Source organism: Nanorana parkeri, unplaced genomic scaffold (genome assembly GCF_000935625.1).
Source record: "Nanorana parkeri isolate BGI_ZX_2015 unplaced genomic scaffold, ASM93562v1 scaffold147, whole genome shotgun sequence".
Taxonomy (NCBI): domain Eukaryota; kingdom Metazoa; phylum Chordata; class Amphibia; order Anura; family Dicroglossidae; genus Nanorana; species Nanorana parkeri.
The window spans coordinates 1583117-1609655 of record NW_017306415.1 but is presented as its reverse complement, the minus strand read 5'-3'; the positions used below and the strand labels follow the sequence as shown (position 1 = coordinate 1609655).

The following is a 26539-nucleotide window of genomic DNA, read 5'->3' as shown; positions in this document are numbered from 1 at the left end:
CACACACACACACACACACACACACACACACACACACACACAGCAGTGTGAGCCAGTCAGGGCTCACACTACTGTGCAAGATGCTCCTAGTCGAACCACGTGACCATGAGGAGAGCAGAGGATTGACCTCATAAGTGTGTTGTTGCTCTTTCATTGTCTCATCACAAGCTGTGGATCACACACACACACACACACACACACACACACACAGCAGTGTGAGCCAGTCAGGGCTCACACTACTGTGCAAGATGCTCCTAGTCGAACCACGTGACCATGAGGAGAGCAGAGGATTGACCTCATAAGTGTGTTGTTGCTCTTTCATTGTCTCATCACAAGCTGTGGCAGGTTCTGGACCAGGCAAGTATAGTTTACCTGGAACACAAACACTATCTACATGCAGATAGCACTTATTGATTTAAAAAAGTCAGTTTTTGGGAAGGTGGATTTCCCCATGAAACAGTGTCATATATCAGCCGGCTATAGCTGCTCCCAGTCCACACCTTTCATTTCTCAGAGTTCTCATAAATCTTACCAGGAAATTGCATGCGAGCAAACTCCAGTTATCAGTCCCATGCACTTCAACTAGCTTCTTTAATTTGTCATCCTGTTAAAACATGAAATAGATTAAAACTAGTAATTACAGTATTAGAAGGAACAGCAGTATAAACAAGCAATACCTCCTCCTTGGTCCACTTCACTCTATTCCAGATTTTCTTTTGCCCCTTCTGTACTGGAATCTCATAATCACGGTCTGCACATTGGTCCTCATCTTCATCCTCACTAAAGAAAGGGAGAAATCTGCATTAATGATGGCAGTTAATGGCATAGTGTTTGTACTAAAGTACTTTGCTCTGTGCTAATAGGCAAACAAGAATGGCAAATATGGCGCAGTCTGTCAATAGTATTAACACAGCAATTTTTGGTTTTCTGAATCTCCACTGCAACAGTCTTTTTTATGTGTTAAATCCTTGGAAGTGTTCACTGCGTTAGTTTTTCTTTTTTCAGGCTCATTTCCCTTAAATTTGCCCTTGTAATCCAGCCTATACGTTTTTCAACCACCTTTACCCAACAAGGCTGTCCAGCAGAAGTGGCCGATAAAGGGTTGAGACAAACTATTTGACACTGACAGGGGCGTTAACAGCGGTCAGCATTTGTTAATGTAACACCTTTATCTCAAAATGATCTAACTGTAACTGCTTAAAAAGTGTTAGCTGGAGTTCAGTTTGAATTTGTTAGTCAAGTTTATCCAAATCTGCTAGTCCATCTAACACTACCCTCTTCACAAGTTGACAATGCTGCTGTACAAGGATGGCTCTATTGCTCCTCCATAGAGTGGAGTCAACCTAAGGACAAAAAGTGTGTTACTGGTTGGATCACCAGATAAACGGGGGGAAAAAAAAAGAAAAATAATGCAGGCACCACATTTAAGTATTGGCAAGCTGCAATATATTACACATTTGTTTTAGGGTTAGATATGCTTTAAGCAAGCAACAAACAAATTAAAAACACCAACTTTGCTATCACTTTAAGCAGTTAAATGGACACTTTTTGGAAAAAAAGGATTCAACTATATTATTAAAAACTGACCATTGGAAGCACCACCCGCAATGATAAGGGTTGTTCTAACCCCGTAAACTCTAATTTTGCTAGACAGCTTGGTCTGCATTGTAAACATTAGAAAAAATATATATAATGGCATTTCAAATGAAAACAAAACAAAAAAACGAATACTCCGAATTAACCCAACACCATCAACAGAATAGAATATTATTTGGCATAGTGATCCTTTAAGCTACACATTTCCAAATTATGTCAAGTGGTTCCATATTCCAACATCTCGAGACAATAAGACTGTTTAACTCTTGAACGACAATTTGGGTCTTAAGCGTACATTATTTCACAGCAATTTTTCAAAACGCTGCATCCGAATGTAAGACATATTGGTAATGTTATCTGTACAGAGATGCAAATAAGTCAATACTTGGTGACTGGTCTCCCATAACTGGCCATCCCAAGATTCTGCAATATCGCAAGCACTTCCTGTACTTCTTACTTTTTAAACTCCATGATACCTATTGTTCAGAAAGCCTGTCAAGCAAGTCAGAAGTTAACGTTTGCAGAAAGCAATTATAATGGATTAAAAGCTGGCAATGGCAGTATACACAAAACAGGACTTTTTAATTGTAATGTTTAATGGTCTTGTCCATATTTTCTTTGTTTATTTTGCTCAGGACTACAAAATAAAATTTCTATTTTATTTTTATTATTGTAAATGTGCAGCTAGCACTCTAATCATCATTTAAATAATTTTCAGGGGGGCTGAATCAAAGGTTTCGATCAGAAAAAGGAAGCTGTAAAGCAAGCTCCCTCTCTCCTGTCTCTTTAGATGACCCAGGATGCTCTAGAAATCTTTTGTCATCTATTAAATGTTTATCTGTAAAACAAAAGATTGTATATTCATAGAGAAAAAAAAGAAATCATATGATATAACATAGATGGGCCCACTTACATTTGTGCAATGCGCTAATGTATTGTGGTCGCTGTATATTGTACTATTGCTGGGATTTGTAGTCCTCTATAGCCAGTGCCATTCTGCATTGATTGCTGTATAATTTTACACTTTCCATTTCACTATATTGCACACCACACTTTTTTTTTCTTTTTTTTTTTAATTCCACCGCTCCAAGCTTACTCCAGTGATGGAGTGCAATCTCAATACAAACTAGTAGTCCCATCAGTGGAGCCATTTTTTTTATTGTTTATCCGATTAACCGATTAATCGAACTTAATAATCGGCTAACTAATCGATTTTGAAAATAATCGTTAGCTGCAGCTCTAGTAATGTGCGTTCCATTAAAGCAGCCCATTGAAATGAATAGGTTTCTGATGCACCAAAACGCCCCAAAGATTGGATGTCACAAAATTTAAGGTTGCGTTAGTCCTTTAGGGTGTCACTCAAAATGAATGGCAGCACAATGTGTCAACACATGTAACATGCGTTGTCAGGCAATATGTTAACGCATGCATTCCTGCAATACAAAGAAAAATTAGCCCATGATTTAAAAAAAACAAAAAACTAAAACTAAAATAAAATGTTATCGCTTATCTCTAAATGAATTGTAGGCACAGAACTAAAAAGTATATTGGTAAAGTATCGCTGCTTTTCTGTATTCAGAAATAACTTTTATAGCGGTTAATTTTTATAATGCAATCCTTAGTCACAAGAGGAGTCTATATTTTGAGCTATGCAAGTCAATGTACAGTCCCACTCAGAGGCCGCCTGCATGGAAACTGTTAATAGCTCCCCTGTTATGCAATACAAGCAGCCCTGGCACTCCAAGGGTTTGTCCAGTAAAGAGTCACATTTTCCAGAGTGCATTCCTTTGCCGTGAATCCAAGGATTGGGCAGCCAGTGCTGCAGAGATGCCACAAGCAGGAAAGAAATTATTGAAGAAACTTCTCAGATCTTTAAAAAAATTGTAGTAAATAATTTATATTTACACAGTGTGCAATGAACATACAGGCGCAGTGCTCCTTAGATCTGTGAGGAATAAGCAGAAAACTTCTAATGACTACCAGTACTGTATTTCCAAAGGGAATTTTCCAAACAACCTCTTGCTAATAAGCCAACCATGCAGCAATAACCCCTTCCAGAAACTTCCTGCTTAGCATTGGACCTTATAATTTACCTGCTGTGGAGGCGATGGTGTGGTCAGTGGGACATATGACCATCTTTATGTATTTAGACATAATTCTATCTGGGGTGATTAAAGGAGGTGTCTTGTACTGGCTGCATCCCTTCTAACATTTACATGCTGGTTCTGGTATACAAACACACTTCTTGTACTGGCTGCATCCCTTCTAACATGTATATGCTGGTTCTGGTATACAAACACACTTCTTGTACTGGCTGCATCCCTTCTAACATTTATATGCTGGTTCTGGTATACAAACACACATCTTGTATTGGCTGCATCCCTTCAAACATTTATATGCTGGTTCTGGTATACAAACACACTTCTTGTACTGGCTGCATCCCTTCTAACATGTATATGCTGGTTCTGGTATACAAAAACACTTCTTGTACTGGCTGCATCCCTTGTAACATTTATATGCTGGTTCTGGTATACAAACACACTTCTTGTACTGGCTGAATCCCTTCCAACATTCATATGATGATTTCTGGCATAAAAACCTCCATACTAGTTGAGGTCCTTCCTTCTGCATAGGGAGAGCGATCATTGGCCGTGTGCTTCTCTAGAGTCTACATGAACAGGAGAGAGCTGTATGTTTCCTGAGCTGCTGGAAATCTTGTGCTTCCCCTCTTTAAAGCAGAGACTTGGTAAAAATAATTTGAGATTGTAAGCTCTCAAGGACAGGCCCCTCCTAAACAACTTGTCTTGAATTGTTTTGTAACTGTAATGTCTTCCTTATGTTGTAAAACATTGTGCAAACTGTTGGCGCTATATAAATCCTGAAAAATAATAATAATAATAAATGAAAATACCAATGTAAGTCACTAGTCCCCAACTGGAAAAATCAACAGAAAGTAAGTAAAGGCTGTGCCAGGTTCTGCTCGAGGCTTTGTGGTGTAGAATTAAATAACAATTAGAGATTCAGAGGTGATAGACCCCAATTATAAACTGCCCAGAACTGTTCCAGTGTGCGTATACAATATACTAAAAGGCACAGAGGTGTAGGGATTAGTACTGTGTGGTTGTAGTTCTCTACAATCCTGGGTCTATGCTTTACCTGCATGTGGTTTGTATATTTCCTCGTATTTCCTCTGAACACTCAGGATTTCTCCAACAACCCAAATCATACCATTAGTTTTACTGCTTGTATGTCGCTCTTGTAGGGACATTAGACTGTAGGCTTATGTACTCTGTAATGGGTTGTACAATATAAAACTGCAAGTGGTGCTAGGGGTTATCCGTTTAAGCTACAGTTGCCTTCTGAAAGTGCTTGGGCATTCCAAATTCTGCTGAATGTGATCAACCTTTATAATTGACAATAATGCAAAAGCATCAGTTTGAGGCTATTACACATACACTAACTAAGCCACGTCTGCCAGCACAATGCCTACCATGTCAGAGAATTTGTGAACAGGGCCAAATCTTAGTGAATCATTGGGACTACAGGACTATATTATGAGCTGTAAGCCATAATCATCACAATTATGACAAATCACGGCTTGAACTATCTTGCTTTGCATGTAATGAGTCTCTCTCATATATTAGTTTCACCTTTTAAGTTGCATTAGTGAAATAAATGAACTTTGCACGATATTCTAATTATGTGAGTTTCACCTGTACATACCGCCTAGTCAAAAAAAAAGTCACACACTCGAATATTTCATTGGACCCCCTTTAGCTTTAATTATGGCACACATTTGCCTTGGCATCATTTTAATAAGCTTATGCCATGTCACAACTTTTCCATCCAGAGTTGTATTCATTTTTCACCAAGATCTTGTAGTGATGATGGGAGAGTCGGACCACTGCGTAAAGTCTTCTGCAGCACATCCCAAAGATTCTTAATGGAGTTAGGGTCTGCACACTGTGGTGGCCAATCCATGTGGGAAAATGATGTCTCCCTGAACCACTCTTTCACAATCTGAGCCCGGTGAATCCTGGCTTTGTCATCTTGGAATATACTCATTGTGCCATCAGGGAAGAAAAATCAATTGATGGAAAAATATGGGCATTCAGTATATTCAGGTAGGCAGCTGACCTCATTTTTTTGTTGTTGGAGTGGGCATATTTTTATAGAGAAAAATACTTTTGCAGATCGAAAAGTATGGTCCGCACTAGGATAGATATTTCAGTAGGACTTAAAGACAATATACGGTGACTTTGTACACAGTTATTTTTGCATTCTCTTTTTGAGTCAGCAGGCGGCTCTATAGGTTTCACATTTTACTAGCTCTTCTTTTGTATCATTGATGTAAAGCCTATTCAGGGAGCACAACAGCTCAAGCTGTTATTTGGTGCCCATGCAAATCTATATGCTGTGTTAATGAATGTTTATTACCTCGCACTTTAGCATGCATGGTGTTAAGGAAGCCCATTCATCTGAATGCAGTGAAAATAGATTTTTTTTCAAAGCAGCATACCACAGTGCATGACATGTGTTACAATGCACCAACACACCCTGTGGTACATGCCCTGCTAGTGACTATGTATGCAGTAATTTTCCACCTTTTATACGATGATGGACTGGTACAGTAGACCCATACAGACCTTTAGACAATCCGCATATCACAGTAGTCATTCACAGGTCTATGACACACACATGAATTGTTCAGTAGCTGTGTCACATTACACTAGAGTTTCCGTGGTCTGGCCAACAGCATACATGAAGCCTGCAGGGGAAGTTCTCGAATAGTTAAAGTGTGGACACACCGCTCAAACCTCTACCACAATCTGCATTAGGATTAAAGTAATATTAATGTCAAGATGTTTTTAAGCGCTTTCAAATGCTTGTTAAATCATTTACAATAGATGCTGTTGTTTTGAGTTTCCTGCAGAATCAGATGGTCCCCTGAGCACTGGCCCTAATATCCTGTTTTAGGGTGCCTCCTTTCCCTTGCAGCGTCCTATGGAGCCACCCTAGCATGTGTAAGTACAGTGTATCTCCACAAAGACACAGACACAGCAAGACAGGCCATTACCCTTCTTCCTGTTCCCCTCCTCCCTTCCTTCTGCAAGTTAGAAGATGGACAGCTACAGGAGACTGCTCTGTCCCTTGTGATCTTGTACTGTAGAGGAAGTTCAGGGAAGCCAATCTGAGAGAGTTGGAGCTGTTTGGAAACACGATGACTAAGTTCTTGGTCTAAAATTTAAGGAAATACTTTTTTTGGACAATGTATATTTGATTGGTCAGGATTCATTATTGAAAAAAGTTTTTAGAGTTTAATATTGCTTTAAAGACAAATTCTGATGTATAAAGACACTCTGAAAATGATCAGGTAAAACTCTGTTCATACACTTGTCTTATCAATACTAATAGGACAAAGCAAAATGAAAGAATCCTTGGTATAAAACTTCCACGTAGCACCTATGGATTTGTTCAATAAGGCTGTAAACTAAAATCTGGAGCCTTGGCACAGCACCTCCAACTATTGGGTTCCCTCCTACAGCTCTGCTCTCTGCACCAGTTATGTACAGCACAGGGATGATGTCACCACTACTTTCAAAAGGTAATGCAGTAAACTCCCAGTTATCCGGGACCCATGGGGATTGTTAGATGCTGGAAAACTGTAGTTTCTGGTTGCTTGAGAGTTACTATTAACTCACAAGCAGCACCCCCGCCCCATTCGTCTGCTGGCTAGAATTTGCTATTTCAAATTGCCATAGCCAATAGCAAGCTGTCTATTGCACTCGCCCGCTGCCCGTTGTTCACATTCACTTGCCAGCTGTGGAATCTAGCCATCGGCCGCAGCAAGATGCAAACAGAGAATTTAATTAGCAAATAAACAAATTTACTTGCCAACAACATTTTTTATTGTGCATTAAAAAAAAAATTGGGCATATGTCCTCGATTTTTTTTTTCTGGTTGCTTGAGAGCCGGATAATGGGGAGTTTACTGTATATGGGTTTGCAAAGGCACTTGTTGCATACAAAGTGGATGTATATTTCTCTAATATCCATTGAGAAATATATATTAAAAGGAAAGGTTTTGTGCCTGAAGTTTACACTTTTACACAGTGTTGTAGCAGGTTTATTTAAAGTTAAAAGGATTGGTAAAGCTGGCAAAGTATATTATAATCTCCTTTAGAATTACCATGACCATGTACTATGAGGGCCTTCCCTAACTGATTGGATGGAAAGTGCATGGATTACCCAGCTAGGCCCAAATTGTACATCTGGGTGGGCAACGCCGGCCCTCTAGCGGAGCTTTAACTACAAATGCCAATAAGCCTCTGTGAGTCATGCCTGTAACTGTCAGTCTTGCAATGCCTCATGGGACTTGTAGTTCCACAACAGCTGGAGGGCCAGACTTTGCATGGTTGTTGGTAAATCTAAAAGGAGATTGTAACATGTGTGATCAGCTCGTTGTGTTCAGGAAGGTGTGTCGAGATTGTCATGTACAGAGTGCAGTCACTGGTCACATGGTCTCTGCCAGAGGGTGAGAGTCCAGCCGGTCAGTGACTCTACCTGAACAGTGTCCTGGTATCAGTACCACAGGTTCCTTTGCTTTGCCATGGGCCACATTGAACAGGACCCTTGCTAATAAAATAAGAAATTGTTTTCTGTTTTCATTAACTCCTGAATATATTATGTACGCTGAAACGTTTGTATTCACTTTATGTCTAAAAAAAAAAAAACATTTTGGGAGACACAGCCAGTGAAGATGAACCCACTGGTTGTATGTAATGGTACCAACTCAAATAGGAAAAATGATCGTTCATTAAAGTGCAGCTGAAGCCAAAACTGTATTTTTAGCTTTTGGTAGATTGGGGAGGGACTCAAACTTCTTTTTATTGCTGTTTGTGTTCCCATTAGGGAGGCTCACCCTCTCCGTTTGTCCTGGTGACCATCATCACTGAAATATTAAATAGGGGATTGTCACCAGAACAGGAATAGATGGGAAATCTTCCAATGGGGACACCAGTTTTGGGGATCCTGCCGACCACCAGGGATTTTCCTCACTTCAGAGGGATTTGCTCTCACTTCCTGTTGTGGTTGGACAGGAAGTGAAGGGAAATCTTTCCAATGGACCACAGATGGCAAAAAATCTGACTGGGGTTATACAGCTCCTTACTCTATCCAAAACAGTTCTACTTTAACCTCCCTGGTGGTATTCCCGAGTGTGGCTCGGGGTTAATTTTCAGCACCAATAGCGGTAACCCCGAGCCACACTCGGGATTACACAAAAGTGTCACTTACCTTGTCCCTACGAGCCCGCGGTGTCCTCTGCTGTGTGCGCCTGGCCGATGCCGACATCCGACTTTTAGTTTATTTTTCGGCGTCCTAGGGGGGGGAGCATGGCCGGCGGGAAATTCAAAAGTGAAAACATGCAAAATGCAGAATACACACAATACAATGTAATCTGCTATAATTACACTTATGTATCAAACCATTTCACTTCAGTTTTGTCCCTAGAGCTTTGTCCAGTGCCCTGCCTGCACTTTTACTGTTCTTTCTGCCTGGAAACTTGAGAACGTCCATGGCATCCAAAAAGCGTCCCTTTAGATCAAAAGCGGTTTTAGACCAGGTAGAAAACAGCGATAGTGATTTGGAATCACTTGTAGAATTGAGCGATAGCGATTCGTGGGGAAATTTGTCATCAGACACTGAAAGTGATGACAGCGACGATTCTGCGAGCTCAGTGATGTGCGAACTTGGTGCTCTATTGACTGTGGTACGGATGGGAATTCTAGGGGCAGCGCCCCTAGAATTCCCATTTACTGGACCATTTTTTTTAAATAATGTACCGCTTTGGCATGCAAAAATACTGCATAATCAGACCGCCAGGGAGGTTAAGTGACAATTAGACATTCATATCACTTTTCCCCTGAATGATAAATACACATTCTGGAGAATAGAACATGTCAATGTTCTATCATCAGTAATATACAAAGCGCAAGACGTTATTGAAAGAACTTTTCTGATCTCTTTCCTCAATCTCCATGTACAGAACTGGACAGGTCATCAGACATCTTCACACAACGCCTTTGTCTGAAGATAAATGAACGAACACTTCAAAATAGTTAGCCTGTGGCTGGAATCCACAACACAGAACAAGATTTTGTAGCAGTTTTTCTAAGCAATAAATATCAATATTCAAGTTTAAAAAAACAGCTTGATGCAAGAATAGAGTTTCATAGAAGCTTGTTGGCCAACACATGGAAAAAATCCACTGCAATAAAACAGGATCACATGCAACATCACCATGAAGGGAATTTACTAAGACTGGAGCAGACAAAATCTAGAGCGGCTGTACACGACAACCAATCAGCTTCTAGCGGAACAAACTGAAGATGGAAGCCGATTGGTCACTATAAAAAGCTGCTTCAGATTCTGTCAGCTTTAAAAATCAGTAAATTACCCATATTTTATATTAACTGTATTAATAAATATTGTATATTATACAAATACTTAATGTGGGCAAACCACTCCAATCTGATGTGATTATATGGCATCTTACATTAAAATGCAAAGTAGGTAAATGGTCTCCTATCATCACCCCTAAGCCTGCATTCACACCTGAGTGACATGAAATATTCACTAATTCAGTGAGTTTTTAGCACGTTTTCTGCATTGTTGCATATTTTGCACGCATATATAAAGTAAGGCATTTTCATGAGCAGATTGCGGCGCATTGATGTTAATTGATGGACTCGCGTTTTACATGCAAAAAAAATGAAAAAAAAAACACACAAAAACACAGCAAACGCACGTTTCTGAGCATTTCTATTGAAGTCTGTGGAGCCAAGAAGCGCAGAATCTGCCAAAAACAAGCTCATACTCTCTTCAAGCGATGCGCGTTTTGCTATAAGGTGACATGACGCTCAGATGTGAACAAGGCCATAGAAGTAAATGGGAATTTTGTTTGCGTGTTATGTTTTTTTTTTGTGATTTTATCAGCAGAAAAAGTGCTACAAAATGCTCAGTTTGAATGAGGGCTTAAATAGGACTAACAACAAACATTCGTGGTGCAGTCAAGCTTTTCCCAGCACCTGAAATCCTTTTACAAAACATATAACCAAGCTTCCGCTGCTGAGGAGCAGTAAAGCATTAAACTAAACAAATGTTTTTAACCATAACTTGTAATCCATGACTGAACAATCTGTGAATATGAATCTGATGCATAACAGATGGCAACAACAGGTGAGAAACACTTCAAAAAAATGAATGCAAACCTTTGAAATGGCATTATTGACAAGCCCAAAATATCCAGTAAACAGTGAAATAGGAAAGAACAATACAAGTATGATAGAGAGAGAGTGGACACACACAAAATATATATATATAGATCTATATATCTATATACACACATACATACATACATACAATACAGGTGTTGCAGCACTTTTTGTTTTTACTAGTATTGGGGAATTGTGGACTGATTCTTGTTGACAACAATCTCAATAAAATATTACATGAGAGGCCTATCTATCTATCTATCTATCATACATGGTGTCATAATAAACTATATACCTTCCTTCAGGACTTCTATTACATTGTAAGGGTTTTTTCAAAGTTTCATTTAAAGTAAACTACTTTTTACTTAGCCTTGCTGGCTAAGGGTGACAGCTCCAAATTTTGTCTAATAGTCATAGTTTAGCCCCTGGCTCCAAGCACATTGTACAGAAAAACAGTACTTGTTAGGATTACCAGCTTCTGGGACAACAGATCTCATTGGATGTATTAATGTGGGGTTTGGACTCAACAATAATATCCTACATGTATTTACACAAACACAGTGTACACCAGTGAAAAGAACCAGATGCCAGTCAGTAGCTTAAGTGTATTGGGGAGGATACAAATGTTAACATATACCAGACACCTTACAGAATAATATCTAAAAATAATGCATCGATGTATCAAAGTACATTTATATACATCATATACAGTATATTTGTAATTGTTATTGCTGGATGTCCAATCCAGAAACATTGCCAGCTACACTTCTCTTCATAAATAAAGCTACATGTCAAACCTTTTGTATCCCAATTATTAAACAAAGTTATCTCAGCAACAATGTGAAATGAATGTTTACAAAGTAATGTTAAGTTGTAGCAATCATACCAAGGTTTTCCCACACTATGCAAAATCCTGGAAAACATAACCCAGCAATATCTAACCTGATTTCCACCAAGATGAAAAGAAAATATTCACTAAAATATCCACTATGACAAATGCATTATACACACACACATGTATAGATATATATATATATATATATATATTAGTATTATTTATTTTTCGCTGACTTTCCTTACATTTAACAAAATGCAAGCTGCTATTAAATATTTGTTAATAAAAAAGCCAGGAGTATATTTTATAAGATAAATACAGTACTTTTAGTGATTTTAGAGTGGATCCTAAAACTCTGAGATGTGTTATTACAGATCCCAGCAGGTCCCTAGATTTGTAGTCCCACAATCCATGGTGCCAACATTCTGAACACATCTGTATGGAGAATTCCCTAACCCACCTACGCTGCAGTCACGTCCACCTCTAATCAGCTGGGTCACTTACCGTGCTACATACATCTCTATCACTATTATCGATCCGACAAGTCAGCTAGTAATAGACGATCACAGCACCGTGAGTTAACACCGATGCTGATCATAGGCTTCAGTACACGATCGGGGACGGTTCCTGTCGCAGACGTTGGCTGGACGTCAGTTGTCAGTTATGAACAGCCATCATACTGGCTGCGGGCGGGCGTGCTGGGCTTTCTAGTCCTGCAGCAGCAGGAAAGCCCCGCGTTCCACAGCCATGACATGAGCTGTCAGAGCACAGCAGCCGGTACAGGGAGCTGTCACCGTACTCCCTCGCCCTGCTCCAGACTGGTAACACAAACACATGCACGTTGGACATGGAGCCCTCACCTGCGGGATCTGGCAGCCATCCTGAGCACTGTTCGGATACACGCAGCTCTCTAGAGTCCGGGTAGTCGGGCGGCAGGTGAGTGGCACAGCACCAGCATCATTCCCGGGGCTCACACCCCTGTCACTACGAGTCGTCCCTCCCCCAGTGATCGCGGGATACCTGCGGGTACACAATGCCAACGGTTCCGGCTCGTTCCCCCTCTGCCCCGAGCACTTTCTGCCGGCCCCGGGCACACACCAGCGCCACTGACACCTGGGCGGAGCGACAAGAGTAGAAGTGGCCAATGGGGCACATCAGCAAAAGGGGGCGGTACCATCGGAGAGACACAGGGAGGGGGACACGATTGAAAGAGGGCGGGGCGTCGCTCCTTGAATTCATTTATTTTCCCGCGTTGCCTTTATGTGACCTGTTTGGCACAGGAGCTTGTTTGAATGTGAGCGGCGCCGGCGCGGCTAGACCGGCTGCTTATGGACCGGGGGACATATTTGTCCGACACCTTCCAGCCGTGCACATTATGGTGTATTTTACTGCTGCGTAGGTTGTATGGCGTACACGATTTGAATGATAGGGAGGGCGCGGGGTACCGGTGAACTAATTAACCAGCAAGCTGGCAGATCACGTGATCTGAAGGCTGGCTGTCATATGGAAGGAGTGTGTTAGGGGCGGGGCTGGCCGCCTAGCTGTCACTGGTCAGGATGCTCATTCAGCCGGTGTTCCACGTCTTCGAGTTGCATGGCTGTGCTAAGGGGCGATGGTATAGGCAGGTGCTTGTCCCATTATTCTCACTTGTAAAACACCAGAGTAGCAGAGCCCCTCCCCCTTTACCTATCTTAAAGTGCTAATAAAGCCAACTTTTTTTTGTTTGGATAGAGTGCAGAGAGATAACACCCATCAGGATTTTATAGCTGCCTGAGTCCCCATTTGGAAGATTCCCCCTCTCTATGATAGACATTTATCAAATCTGGAGCTGTTGTGCATGGCAACCACTGAGATTCTATCGTTCAATTTCAAAGCTTTACTGAACAACCTGAAGATTGATTGGTTGCCATGGGCAACTACTCCAGATTTTGCCCCAGTTTTGATACATTCCCCCAAAGGAGACCATTATTAATAAAAGTGCATACAATCCTAATTTGTGGTGGCGAATGGGAACACAATAACTGGAAGATTCATCATCTCTTCCTGTTTTGATGACAACCCAAAACTCAGGATCCAGCTGACCACCAGGGATTTCCTTAAAGTGACATTAAACCCTCAGATTTTTTAACACAAACCAATACTGTAATGTGTGCCTTACTGTAATCCATGGTAGTTTGCCTTCTCTTTGCTGCTCTTCCTTTTAAATCCTCATGTCTTCTCATGCTTGGGGAGAACTTCCCTTTGCAGCTGAGTGCCTCTTCCTGTAGTGCTGGCTCAGGTTACAAGCCTATACACAGACACCATATATCCATTCCTGAGACAAGGCAGTCTGCTGCAAAACAGAAGTTCTGCCCAGCATGAGAAGAGATACAGATTTAATAGGAAGAGCAGCAAAGAGAAGGGAAACTACCATGGATTACAGTAAGGCACACATTACAGTATTGGTTTATGTTACAAAATCTGAGGGTTTAATGTCACTTTAAGCCCTGGTTCACACCTAGGCATTTTTGAGCAGTTCAAAAAGCGCTTTTAACTGCCCAACACAAGAAATCCCATGATTTTCAATGGCCCTGAGCAGGAAAACGCCAGACGCCTGAAAAGATACAGGAGCTTCTTTGGGCAGTTAAAAGTGCTTTTGCTCCCCATAGACTTAAATGGAAATGCCCAAAAACGCGCAACAGAAGCATGTTGCACATTTTCGTGAGCGTTTTTGCTTGTTTATACTTGTGTTCTTCCATTGCCCATAATGGTATATGAGCTGCCAATCAAGACGTGCGTTTTCATGTGCAAAACGCGCAAATAAACTCATGTTGCTAACACGTGTACAAACGTGCAGGAACGGTGCCGCCTAGGTGTGAACCAGGGCTATGGAGGGCTTTTCTCTCACTTCTGTCAAAACTATGAGACAGGAAGTGAAGAGAAATCTCCCCAATGGCACACAGATGGCAGAAAGATGCTGATGGGTTATAACCACTGGCGGAACTACCAGGGTCGCAGCAATCGCGACCGGGCTTTGACATTCCGCCAGTTGGGGGGCCAGAGAGAAAGAGAGCCCGCAGATCCCTCAAGCTGCCCGCAGCGTTTGTGGCCATGGGCGGTTGCTTAGAGACCAACTTGGTGGCGTGTGTGTGCTGATGTTTGGGAGCCCTGTTGTAATTGCTGTAATGTCAGGCCAGTGTGAAGCCTTAGGAGCCCTATGCCCACATGGCGCATGCGCTAGGGGGCGGGACGAACTGGCGCTGTGCAGAGGAGACAGACGCCGCTGGAGAGGTATAGCGTCCTGTTACCAGGACAACCAGCTACGCCTCTTCTAGCTCTCTCCAACGTGACACTGTGGCGCCCCTTCTAGCTCCCCTCTCTCCGTGACAGCGGCGGCATTCTCCCGGTACAGATACCCACTCTGGTCACTGTGTACGACCCCCTCCCACGGATATTTCCCCCCCACACAAACTACACTTGTATACTACTTCCCATACCCCACTACCTTTTATTATAAGGTATTGCTGGGACTTGTAGTCCTGCATAGTTGGTGCTATTCTGCATAGCTGTATGATGATCATACAGCAATGCAGAATAGCACCAACTATGCAGGACTACAAGTCCCAGCAATGCATTATATTTTTAAGTAGGGATACACCAGTGCCAATACTGGGCATTTCCCCAAGTACTAGTGAAAATGCCCCGATACTAAACGCAGATACTGGTGTTCTGTCAAGAACGCCGACATAGTCGAATTTGCCGACCTCAGCATCTGTGCTTGCGCACAGACCAGTATTATTGAGGGAACCAGAAATTTATTTACAAAGTATTTAGTTTAAATCGTTAATTGTGACTGTTAATAATATGCCGTCCATCATTTACTGCCATGGATGGCATATTATTAACGGTCACAATTAACGATTTAAACGAAATACTTTGTAAATAAATGGCGGTTTCCTTGATAATCCCGTCTGTGCGCAAGCACAGATACTGGGTCGGCGTGCTCGACAGAACACCGGCACTACATTTTTTAACTGAAGCGGCTGCCTGAGGTCCCGCTCTTGCTGGAGACCTCGGCAGCCTTCCTGTTAACCACACAGTGCCATGGGGGCAGGTGGTTGGGGGGGACCCTTCATAGTTTCTTGCACCGGGGCCCTGAAGGTTCTAGTTACGCCTCTGGTTATAACCCTCCTTTACTCTATCCAAAACTAAACAAAGTTATGGCTTCAGTTCTACTAGGAAGTATTTGCAATCCCTAAAATCTCCATGTAAGCTCTAACGTGTATTTCCACTTATGGTTGTAAGCTAATTAAAAGCTCGTACGATCTGCCCATCTTGGACAGGCAGATCGTACTTGCGATCATCGCAAACCCACGCCGCCGAGGGGAGGGCTTCTGATGACTGCAATGCTGAGCGGGCAGTGTGCGCTTGCGCACATCGGCCAGTGCGGCATTTGTCTTACGAGCACACCACAAACCCACCGAAAATCTTACGATTTTCTGCTGGTTTTCCAACGTACAGTAGAAACAGTCGCACGCCTTCCATACACCTGCCGATTATCGTCCGATTGCGGGATTTCCCGCGATTATCGTACGATAATCGGCAGGTGTATGGCCACCTTAACTAAGCAAACTGATTGGTTACTATGTAAAGCTGATCCAGATTCTTCTGCTCCACTTTTAGTAAATCCCCCCACTGTATAGAAATGTGCATGAAAAAAACTGTCCCTCAGTCTGTGCCCTAATTGCACATTGTCATCTATTCCAGCTAGCAGCAGATGTATGCAAAAAAAAAACGGAGGGTTTAGGAACCCTTTAACGCTTGCAGCACAGAGGTAGCCCAGTAGGAGTTCTTGAAGTGCTTGTGCTGGTCTAGGGACAAAAATAAAGAAGATATACTCACCTGATCCTCGCTCTCACAGCAGTAATCGCCCAACTTTATCCCCCTCTGCTTTGGCTGTGGTAGGTCCCTCAGTGTCCTCACGTCCCATGGACCTGCATTAGGCATGATGATGTCACGGGTCCTTAGACCACCAAAGAAGCAACCATGACCCTCCAACTGTGCGGAAACTACAAATCCCATCAAGCTTCTGCCTCTGGAAGTCATGCCTGTTGCCATCAGAGGCTTACAATGCATCCTGGGACATGTAGTGCCTCAAGAGCTGGAGTGCTAAAGTTGCCTACCCTTCCCTCATGCATTTAGCACACATAAGCCTGAAAACAGTGTGAGGGGAATTTATCAAAAGTGGAGCAGCTAAAAACTGGAGCAGTTGTGCATGGCAACCAATCAGCTTCTCTCTTTCATTTTCAAATCTTAACTGAACAAACAGAAGAGAGAATCTGATTGGTTCTCATGAACAACTGCTCCAGATTTTAGCTGCTCCACTTTTGATAAATTCCCCCCTCTGTATTTTTCTGCGTGTGCCGTGTTCTGCATCTTCTATGTACAGTTTCTGTATGCGTGAACTGTAAAACATAGCTTTCTAAACCAGGGGTGGCTGTGGGACTGATAAAAGGTAGGATGAGTGAGAACAAAGAAATGAGACTTAGGCCCCATTCACACTGAGCGACATGAAAATCGCGCGATTTTGAGCGATATTGCGCGATGAGCGATATTGAGCAACTTGTCCCTATTGGGCTGTATGCAATCAGGAGCAATATCACTCGAAATCGCTCGAAAAAAGGGTCATGTAGGAGCGACAAGCTACCAGCGATATTGAGCGTTATTGAGCGACGAGATGTGAAAAGCTCCATTGAAATGGATTGGAGAAGCTACATAGAGCGATATCGCGTGGAAATATGAGCGATATCGCTGCAAAAATCGCTCAATGTGAATGGGGCCTAAGGCTTTCTTTTACCATATGCTTTGGCTATTAAAGGATAAATAATCTTCAATCATCAAGAACTTATCTAGCATAGACTTTTTATCAGTTATACATATTAAACACACGTGTCTGCTACATGTGATTCAACTGAAACCCATTTTGCATTAATGTTATGTGGAAAAATGATATAATTGATTGTAAGCTCTCATGAGCAGGGCCCTCCTAACCCTCCTGTAATAAAATTGGATTGTAACTGTACTGTCTCCCTTTATTTTGTAAAGCGCTGCGCAAACTGTTGGCGTTGTATAAATCCTGAAGAATAATAATAATAATAATGGATGGATCTCAAATAGATATGAAAGTAACAAAATGATGGATGAAGATAAACTCCCTACTTGTTGGCCTACCACTAAGCAGGCTATCCCCCCTTCAGCCTATCATGAAAGCTGCTGCAAGACTCATCCGCCTCACCAACGTCAGCATCCGCCACCCCCCCTCTGCCAATCCCTCCACTGGCTCCCACTTCCCCCACGTATAAAATTCAAAATACTAACAATAATCTACAAAGCCATCTACAACTCTGCCCCAACCCACATCACCTACCTCATCTCAAAATATCATCCAAACCGCCCCCTTCGCTCTTCCCAAGACCTCCTGCTCTCCAGCTCTCTTGTCACCTCCTTGCATGCTCGCCTCCAGAATTTTTCCAGTGTCTCATATCCTCTGGAGCTCCCTTCACCAATATGTCTGTTTATCTCCTGCTCTGTCCACCTTTAGGTGATCCTTGAAAACTCATCTCTTTGGGAGGCCTATTCCACCTCGATATATAACAGTACTTTCAGTTCTTCCATTAAATCATCCCAAACAATTACCTTTTGTATCACTTGACCCTCCGACTAGATTGTAAGCTCTCACGAGCAGGGCTCTCTTACCTCCTGTATTGAAATTGTATTGTTAACTGTATTGTCTCCCTCCGTTTTGTAAAGCACTATGCAAACTGTTGATGCTATATAAGTCCTGTATCAAAATATTAATAATAGCTCTCACAGCCATTGCAGTACATTGAGCTCCATAGACACAGCATTGGAAATCTAACAAAATGGGGAAAGGTGATCCAAAGAAACCAAGAGGAAAGATGTCCTCTTATGCTTACTTTGTGCAAACTTGCAGAGAAGAGCACAAGAAAAAGCACCCAGATGCATCTGTAAACTTTGCCGAGTTCTCCGAGAAGTGCTCTGAGCGATGGAAGACCATGTCCGCTAAGGAAAAGGGCAAGTTTGAAGATATGGCTAAAGTAGATAAAGTCCGGTATGAAAAAGAAATGAAAACTTATATACCACCCAAAGGAGAATCCAAAAAGAAGTTCAAGGACCCAAATGCACCAAAGAGACCACCATCGGCTTTCTGCCTGTTCTGAATTCCGTCCTAAAATCAAAGGTGAGCACCGGGTTTAACCATCGGAGATGTGGCAAAGAAACTGGGAGAGATGTGGAATAACACCGCATCTGAAGACAAGGTGACTTATGAAAAGAAAGCTGCCAAACTGAAGGAGAAATATAAAAAGGATGTTGCAGCATATCGGGCCAAAGGAAAGCCCGAAGCAGCCAAAAAGGCACCGCCCAAACCTGAAAAGAGCAAGAAAATGGAGGATGATGAAGATGAGGAGGACGAGGAAGATGAAGATGATGATGAAGATGATGAGTAAACCTCCCCAGGAGCAGTTTTGTCTATATAGCATTTAAACCCCCTGTACACAGCTCTCATTTTTTTAAAGAAAACAAAAACAAATCAAAATATAAGGATGTGTAAGATTTGTTTTTAATCTGTACAGTGCCCTCCCCTCCCCCGTTTTTTTTTTTCTTTTGTATTGTTAACACACTACCAAACGTATCTTTGACGGCCCTGTCTTTTAAGTGGTTTTCAATTGCCACTAACCTTGCCTGGTACAGTAAGGGGGTTGTAAATTGGCATGGAAATTTCAGCAGGCTCATGTTGGTGCACAGTTTAGTTTATATGGGGATGTAGTTCATTTTTCATCTTCAGTTTTCTTAGCATCATCATCATCATTGTTGTTCTGTTTAACTGATACCACTCTGTAAGTGCAAGAATAATTGCAAATGTTTTGTTGGCATTCTGATTGCTTCGAAGTAAATACAAATTAAAAAAAAAAAATATTAATAATATTTGTTTATTTATAAATAGATCATTGATGTTATGGCTAATTATATGTATATGATATTGTTTACTAGAGATGAGTCTGGGCTTAGTGTGAACTCAGTATGCCTAAGTTCACCCAAGCCTGCTCAAAACTTTGACCTCCACCACCTCCTCCTGACTCAGTAGAGGCTATTGCAGTAGGGGGGCATTTCCTGCCCCTTCGTGATGTATAGCTACAGGGCAGGGAATGCGCCTCCCCACGAGTGATTGGGTCAAGAGGAGAGGGTGGAGGTCAAAGTTTTGAATGGGCTTGGGCAAACTCAGGTGACCTGGGTTTGCACCAAGCTCAGTGGAATGCAACTGAATGAAGATACTATTTCCACGTCCACGTGTGGGAGTTTTTTTTAACATGAAACCGAATGATGCCACTGCTGGGCAGATGCCGCCTAGCACTATCTGTATAGATGGGTAGCAAAGTGTAGCACAGATTATGCTCCTCTGAGGAAGCCCCAGTGTGGGAGAAAACGTGTCAGATAGCATGCAAGGTGTGTGGTGAATCTGTTCACAGTACTACAGATCCCAGGTTGCAAATGCCATTCTGGCTGCCTGTTTGGATGGTACACACTCTAAAACAAATATCAAAAAGACTGGATGAGTACCATGATGCTTTGACTTGATAACAGACTCTGTATGTTTGAACTGTACTATGGGACACCATGTGACTGACGCAAGTCCCAATATACCTTTCTAAGGAATGTATACATTTCAGAATGAGAAGAATTCTAATGCAATTGTGGGGCTAGAAGGTTCATACCATCTGTTGTGGAGATAAAACATCATGTTATGAGTACAATATATGGAAGTGAACATTGTACACTGAATGATCATCTATACATATCCTGTATGAGGTTATAAGACTATGAGCAGTGTAGGAAACTGAAATACTAAACCAACTCTGGTGAACATTGGAAATTAATCTGTATGGTGGGAGGTTAAGAATGTAAATAAAACAGACTGCCATAATATAAATGTGACCTGGGATCTGTGTTGTCACTGTGCATACAAACAAATTCATTCCATATAATATATTTTCTCCCTCGGATGGAAATATTACAATGTAAGGGGGTGGTATCCCCAGAATATGGTTTATTAGTAAATATAACCATATGGAAAAGCTGTATGACTTTGAACACACCAAGTCCTGTAATGGTTATCACTTGTGGAGTATGTACTAGTCTTGGAGATAATGAGAAAATTAAGCCATTACGAACAATAGACAATAGGCATTTGTTGCACCAAAGGATTTTTATGAGGCAGGAAGCAAGCTGGGTATAACAATAGTGATGAGAATCTAGGATATAATGAAGTTTGTATAAGGAAGTTAGATGTAGCTCATCATACAATCATGTAGTTCTTGTGACAAATGTCTAAGTACCATGCTGGAGGAAGATTTTAGTGTTTTACTGATGTGTGTTTATCTGTGTTTTTGGTAAATGTTTATACTAAATAAAGCTTTATTTGCATACAATTTGGACATAGAGTATAAAATAACTGATATCTCTGTTATGGTATCTCAGACATGAGGGGATTTATTGAGAAACAAATATTGATACAGAGTTGAGCCTATAAAAGTGCAATTATATTTTAAGAGGAATTGTAGATTCATACATTTTCTTCCCCCAAGTAGCTGTTTTCGAAGAAGGCAAGCCGATGGAGGCAGTGTGATGGTAATGCTCATTAATCCATGATGGTGTTGGACTTCTTATTGCACTGGTTGTAAACCCTCAAGACAAATAGGTTTTCTTTCTGTGTCAGCAGCTTGATTTACCACTAGTTCTGGGCTCATTAAGACCTAAGCTTAAAGACTATGGCAGTCATCCACTAGGCTAGGCAAAGCTACTCATACACTGAGTGACCAGATTATTATGACCACCTGACGTTTGTAGGCAAATTAGCTATAATTTCGCGCTGAAGTTGCTAGAGGGCCAGAACAATATAAATAGGGAAGCAGATTGTTTACCACGACAGTAGAAGTGATTTTTTTCTGAAGATATGGGTAAACAAAGCGATTTAACAGCCTTTGAACGTGGGAGCCATGGAGCGAGTATCAGCAAAACAGCAACATTCGTTAAATGTTCAAGAGAAGCTGTTGTTAAAGTGTTTAAAGACTGGATTGTCAGCTGAAAATCTGTGTCTGAACGTGCGAATTGTGGCCGTCAGCGACTAGTCAATGTTAGGGCAGAAGTGGCAAGACTGGTACAAAACAACAGAAGGGCAACAGTGCATCAAATTACTGCAGATCTTAATCAGGGATCCTCTCAAATGATCTCGGAACGCACTGTTCGCCGTACAATGCATCGTATGGGATATGGAAGCCGAAGGCTTGTTCGAACACCTTTGCTGTCTGCAGTTAACAAGATATAACGTCTCCAATTCGCACAGGAACACAAGGATTGGACAGTCGAGCATTGGAAAAAAGTAATGTGGTCTGATGAATCGCGTTTCCAGTTGCAGATGGCAGAGTGAGAATTTGGTGGGAAACAGCATGAAAGCATGCACCCCACATGCATGAGTACAACCCTTCAAGCTGGTGGGGGCAGTGTTATGTTTTCCTGGCATGATTTGGGCCCTTTAATTCGTGTGGAACAACATCTGAATAGCACAACACACCAAAGTATCGTTGCTGATCAAGTTCATCCTATCATGTTGATGGCATATTCCAATGGAGATGGCTTCTTCCAACAAGGCAATGCGCCCTGCCACGGTGCTCGTATTGTGCAGGAGTGGTTTCAAGAACATGAGGGAGACTTTACCTTGCATAGGTGGCCCCCACAATCACCAGATCTCAATCCAAATGAGCATTTGTGGGACGAAGTTGAAAGAGCCATCAGGCAGCTGGTTCCACAACCATCAAATCTCACAGAACTGGACAGTGCTATTCATCAGGCATGGTGTCAGATTCCTCGCATCATCTTTCAACATCTCGTGGAGTCAATGCCAAGAAGAATCGCCGCAGTATTGAAGGCAAAAGGTGGCCCAACGAAGTACTGATGGGGTCGTCATAATAATCTGGCCACTCAGTGTATGTGCTGCAATATATTAGGGGATCGGTGTGTATATGTTGACTTAATTCCAGCTAAGACCTTTGGTTATGTTCAGTTCTAGGAGCTGAAGCTGAACCTCTGGAAGCCTACCAGTAACTACTATACACCCCATTTGTATTGCCCATTTGTACTATTTGCAGGTCCCAAAAGAGTTGCTAAGGTGTCAAACTGAAACAAGAATTTATTATCCAAAACAGAAGTAACTCCAAGAACTTCAGAAAAGACTCGCTCAGTCTCTGCCTAAAAAAGCAAAACTTCTATCTTTCCAACTTCACCAAAATAGAGAAATTGCCTGTTCCAATACTTGGAATCTTTTCTTGCAAGCAAAGCAGCGGTCCCAGTTCCAAACCAGGAACAAGGTCAGGAGTCTGTGCTTTTCTTGGTGTCAAAATCTATAGGCGGATTCAAGCCTATTTTCGACTTAAAGTGTTTAAACAAGTTTCTTCGAACCAAGAGCTTCAAGATGGAATCAGTCCCCGCCAGTGGCTTCTATCAATAGATCTCATGGAGGCATGTTGGCACATCCCCAGTTTTCTTCCTCACCAGAGGATTGTCTGGGTCGGCGTTTCGGGTCAGCATATGCAATTTCCTTGTCTCCTTTTTGGCCTGGCTTCTGCTACCAGATTCTTCTGGCTCTAGTAGCCTTCAGTCGGTCTAAAAAAATTCAGCTATACCATTATCTAGACAATCTTCTGCTGGTAGAGACGTCTCAAGAACAGCTCTTAGCCAGTCAAGAGATAGTTATAAGCATACTGATAGATTTGGATGGCAGGTGAATGCCAAAAAGTGTCACTTTAAATCTTCCCCGTCTCCTTATTTGGGGGTTCCATTCAGTATGGCGAAAAGGAAAGTCTTTCTCCCAGATTACAGGATCCAGTCGGGTGGCCAGAAGATTCAGAAGCTGCAATGGTTTCCTTCCCTGTCGCCTATCAGTGCTCCAGTGGTTCCATGGGCGAGATGGCAAAGACATCTTCAGTGGACATTTGTTCACCAGGGGGGATTGGGTCTCTACTGCATCCAGAATCCAAATCTTCTGGGACATAAAGACCAACCTATGTTGGTGGTTGTTCAGCCAATGTTAGGCCACTCAGTCCTGGAGATTGGATCACTGTTACTATGGATGCCAATCTCCAGGGGTCTGGGGTACATTATTAGGGCAGGTCGGCCCATGAGAAATGAAGAAACAATGAGGAATCGTCATTGAACATCCTAAATTGAGAGCAGCTTTTCAGGGACTATTGGCTTTTGAGCCTCTTCATTACTAGACATGTAAGATTTGTTTCGTTCAGAATTGAAATTCGGACAAAATTCAGAATATTTGGAAATTTGGATGCATACAAATTTCTGAATTAAAGAAATAACGAATTCGAATATAACCAAATTTCTTTATTTTTTTTTTAGCAATAAGTTTTTTGGAAAGTTAGTGCACAGGGTCACAATAAAAGAGTCATATAACAGAGTTGCAAACAATCAAAAGAAGACCACTGATACATGACTTAAGGAAGAATATATCCATAGTAGTGAAGCTATCATTCCATATATAGGCCAGAAGCTGGATATTAGAATAGCTATAGATATCACCACTGAGGCAAATGCGTTGCCAAATTATTTGATAAATTCAGATGCATTCAAAACTTTTTCCAAATGTCATTCGGAATGAATTTGTGTTGTGGGGGTTTGCGGGCAGGGGGGCTTATAGGAATCTGGGTGCCCCTTCATAAAGGGAGCATGTACATCCCATCCACCTTGTGAATGAGTAAGGGGTAGTTGTTTCCCCTACTCATTCATCAAATACAGTGAAATAAGTAAATAAACACACCACACCATAAAAAAGTCCTTTATTTGAAAAAAAAAACCCACAGTTTTGTTTGACAATTGCTTAATTTAAAAAAAAATTATCCATGTAATCCACATGTCAATCACATTGTCCAGCGATGTAGATCCACGATGGGCGCCGACTCGCCGAAAAAAATAAATTCCTGCCGCATGTCCCATCCTGACGAACACGGCGCAAAATGACAGCTGCTCCCAAATGTCAACAAGAGGGCCTATCCCACCTCAACCTAACCACTGTACCATCATTTTCTCAAACAATTCATCCCCACACAGATAGCTCCTCATGCATCACTTCTCCCTCCCTTTTAGATTGTAAGGCCCTCCTTACCATCTTGTCTTGAGTTGTATTGTGATTGTAATGTCTTCCTTATATTGTAAAGTGCTGCACAAACTGTTGGCGCTATATAAATCCTCTATAATAATAATAAGGGGGTAAGCGAGTCATGTCGTCACGGGGCTTGTTCCACCCATTTGTTTACATTCTATGACAGCTCTCGGTCTCCTAATGGAATGTAAACAAATGGGCAGAACAAGTCCATGACGTCACGACTTGTTCTGCCCCTTTGTTGACATTCGGGAAGAGAGCTGTCATTTTGCGGCCAATGTTCACCGGGATCAGACGTGGCTACAGGCGGTGGGGGGGGTTTCCGGCGAGTTGGCAGCCGTCGTCCATCATGATTGACGAGGATCTACGTCGCTGGACGACATGACTGACATGTGGATTACATAGATGGAAATTTTTTTGGGGGGGTTCAAATTAGGGATGTTCAGATACCAGTTCAGATACTTGACATTTTCACGAGAACTATCAGGGTTGCAGCTTAGATCTGGCTCTGGTGCTCCACCACTGTCCTGAAATCATTAGTCTGTATTGTTTTAGAACAACTGTCACATGACAAACAAAAATGTATCAGTACTTGTATCTGTGAGGACTTGGACTAGTAGCAGTACTTGTACTTGGAAAAATGGTATCGGTACATCACTTATATATATTTATTAAAAATGCACAAATCCCAGGAGCTCCGTGTGCTCCAGAAAAATGACAGCTGCCTCCTAATTTTTGAATTTATTCTCTATGAAAACATAAAGCTAAAAAAGTTTTTTTCCCCCAGCGGTTTCATATGTCTCGAGACAGAGAGGCACTCAGAGTCTTTTCCTTCTGTAATTGTCAGCAAACATCTTCTGTAAAGGTGCCCATAGACCTTACAATTATCTGCAGATTTTCTGTGGTCAGATGGAAAAAGTGCAACAGATTGGCCCAGGTGGAGATTACTCCATACACACAGTTAAGTGTAGATGGAGGAATCTGTTGCACCTTTTCCATCTGACCATAGAAAATCTGCAGATAATTGTAAGGTGTATGGCCAGCTTTAGATAGAACCATAATTTCATGATCTGCAGGTGCTGATCTGCAGGTGGTGCCCAAAGTGTTTGGGTAGACCACCTCAGTCGCTTCTTTCTAGATCCAAAAGAATGGAGCCTGAATGGCAAGTATCTTCAAATAGTTTTAAAGACTTGGAGTATTCCATTTGTGGATTTGATCAATGTCAGAGTAAATTACTTGATTAAAGGAAAACATCAATTATTTAGAAGAAAAGTGTATGTTTATGTGAACACCAATTACACTGGATCAGTCTTTTATATTCATTTGTGTGTTCCCATTCACAGAGCATAGCTAAAATGATTATTATTTAAATAGTTCTTACCTTTGTGGCTGTGTGTTTAGAACTGGTTTATACATAGACACTACAGGCAGCTTCTAGTGGTAGGATTAGATGGCAGTGTAAAAATAACGGACAGAGATTTTTAACCCTTTTGTTAGAACACAATACAGACAGGATTAATTATAGCAAACAAAACTCCCTGGCCAGTGTAAGTGAGCTGCATATTTTTTTTTTTAATGTATGCTATGTGAATAGTAACAAATATAAAAT

General features: G+C 41.7%; 1 protein-coding gene and 1 pseudogene across 1 annotated transcript in view; one reads left to right on the top strand and one right to left on the bottom strand.

The window, feature by feature from the left end:
- The window catches only part of MYBL1 (MYB proto-oncogene like 1), a 39177-nt gene extending 26322 nt beyond the window's left edge, over positions 1-12855 (bottom strand). The window contains exons 1-3 of the mRNA XM_018554223.1: positions 12566-12855; positions 678-780; positions 533-604 (exon numbers count right to left, since the gene is read on the bottom strand). Coding sequence (XP_018409725.1) covers positions 533-604; positions 678-780; positions 12566-12585 — 195 coding nt within the window. The 5' untranslated portion in view covers positions 12586-12855. The remainder of the gene's footprint in view (positions 1-532; positions 605-677; positions 781-12565) is intronic.
- Positions 12856-18554: 5699 nt separating this feature from the next.
- LOC108785179 lies at positions 18555-19484 on the top strand (annotated as a pseudogene).
- Positions 19485-26539: the final 7055 nt, after the last annotated feature.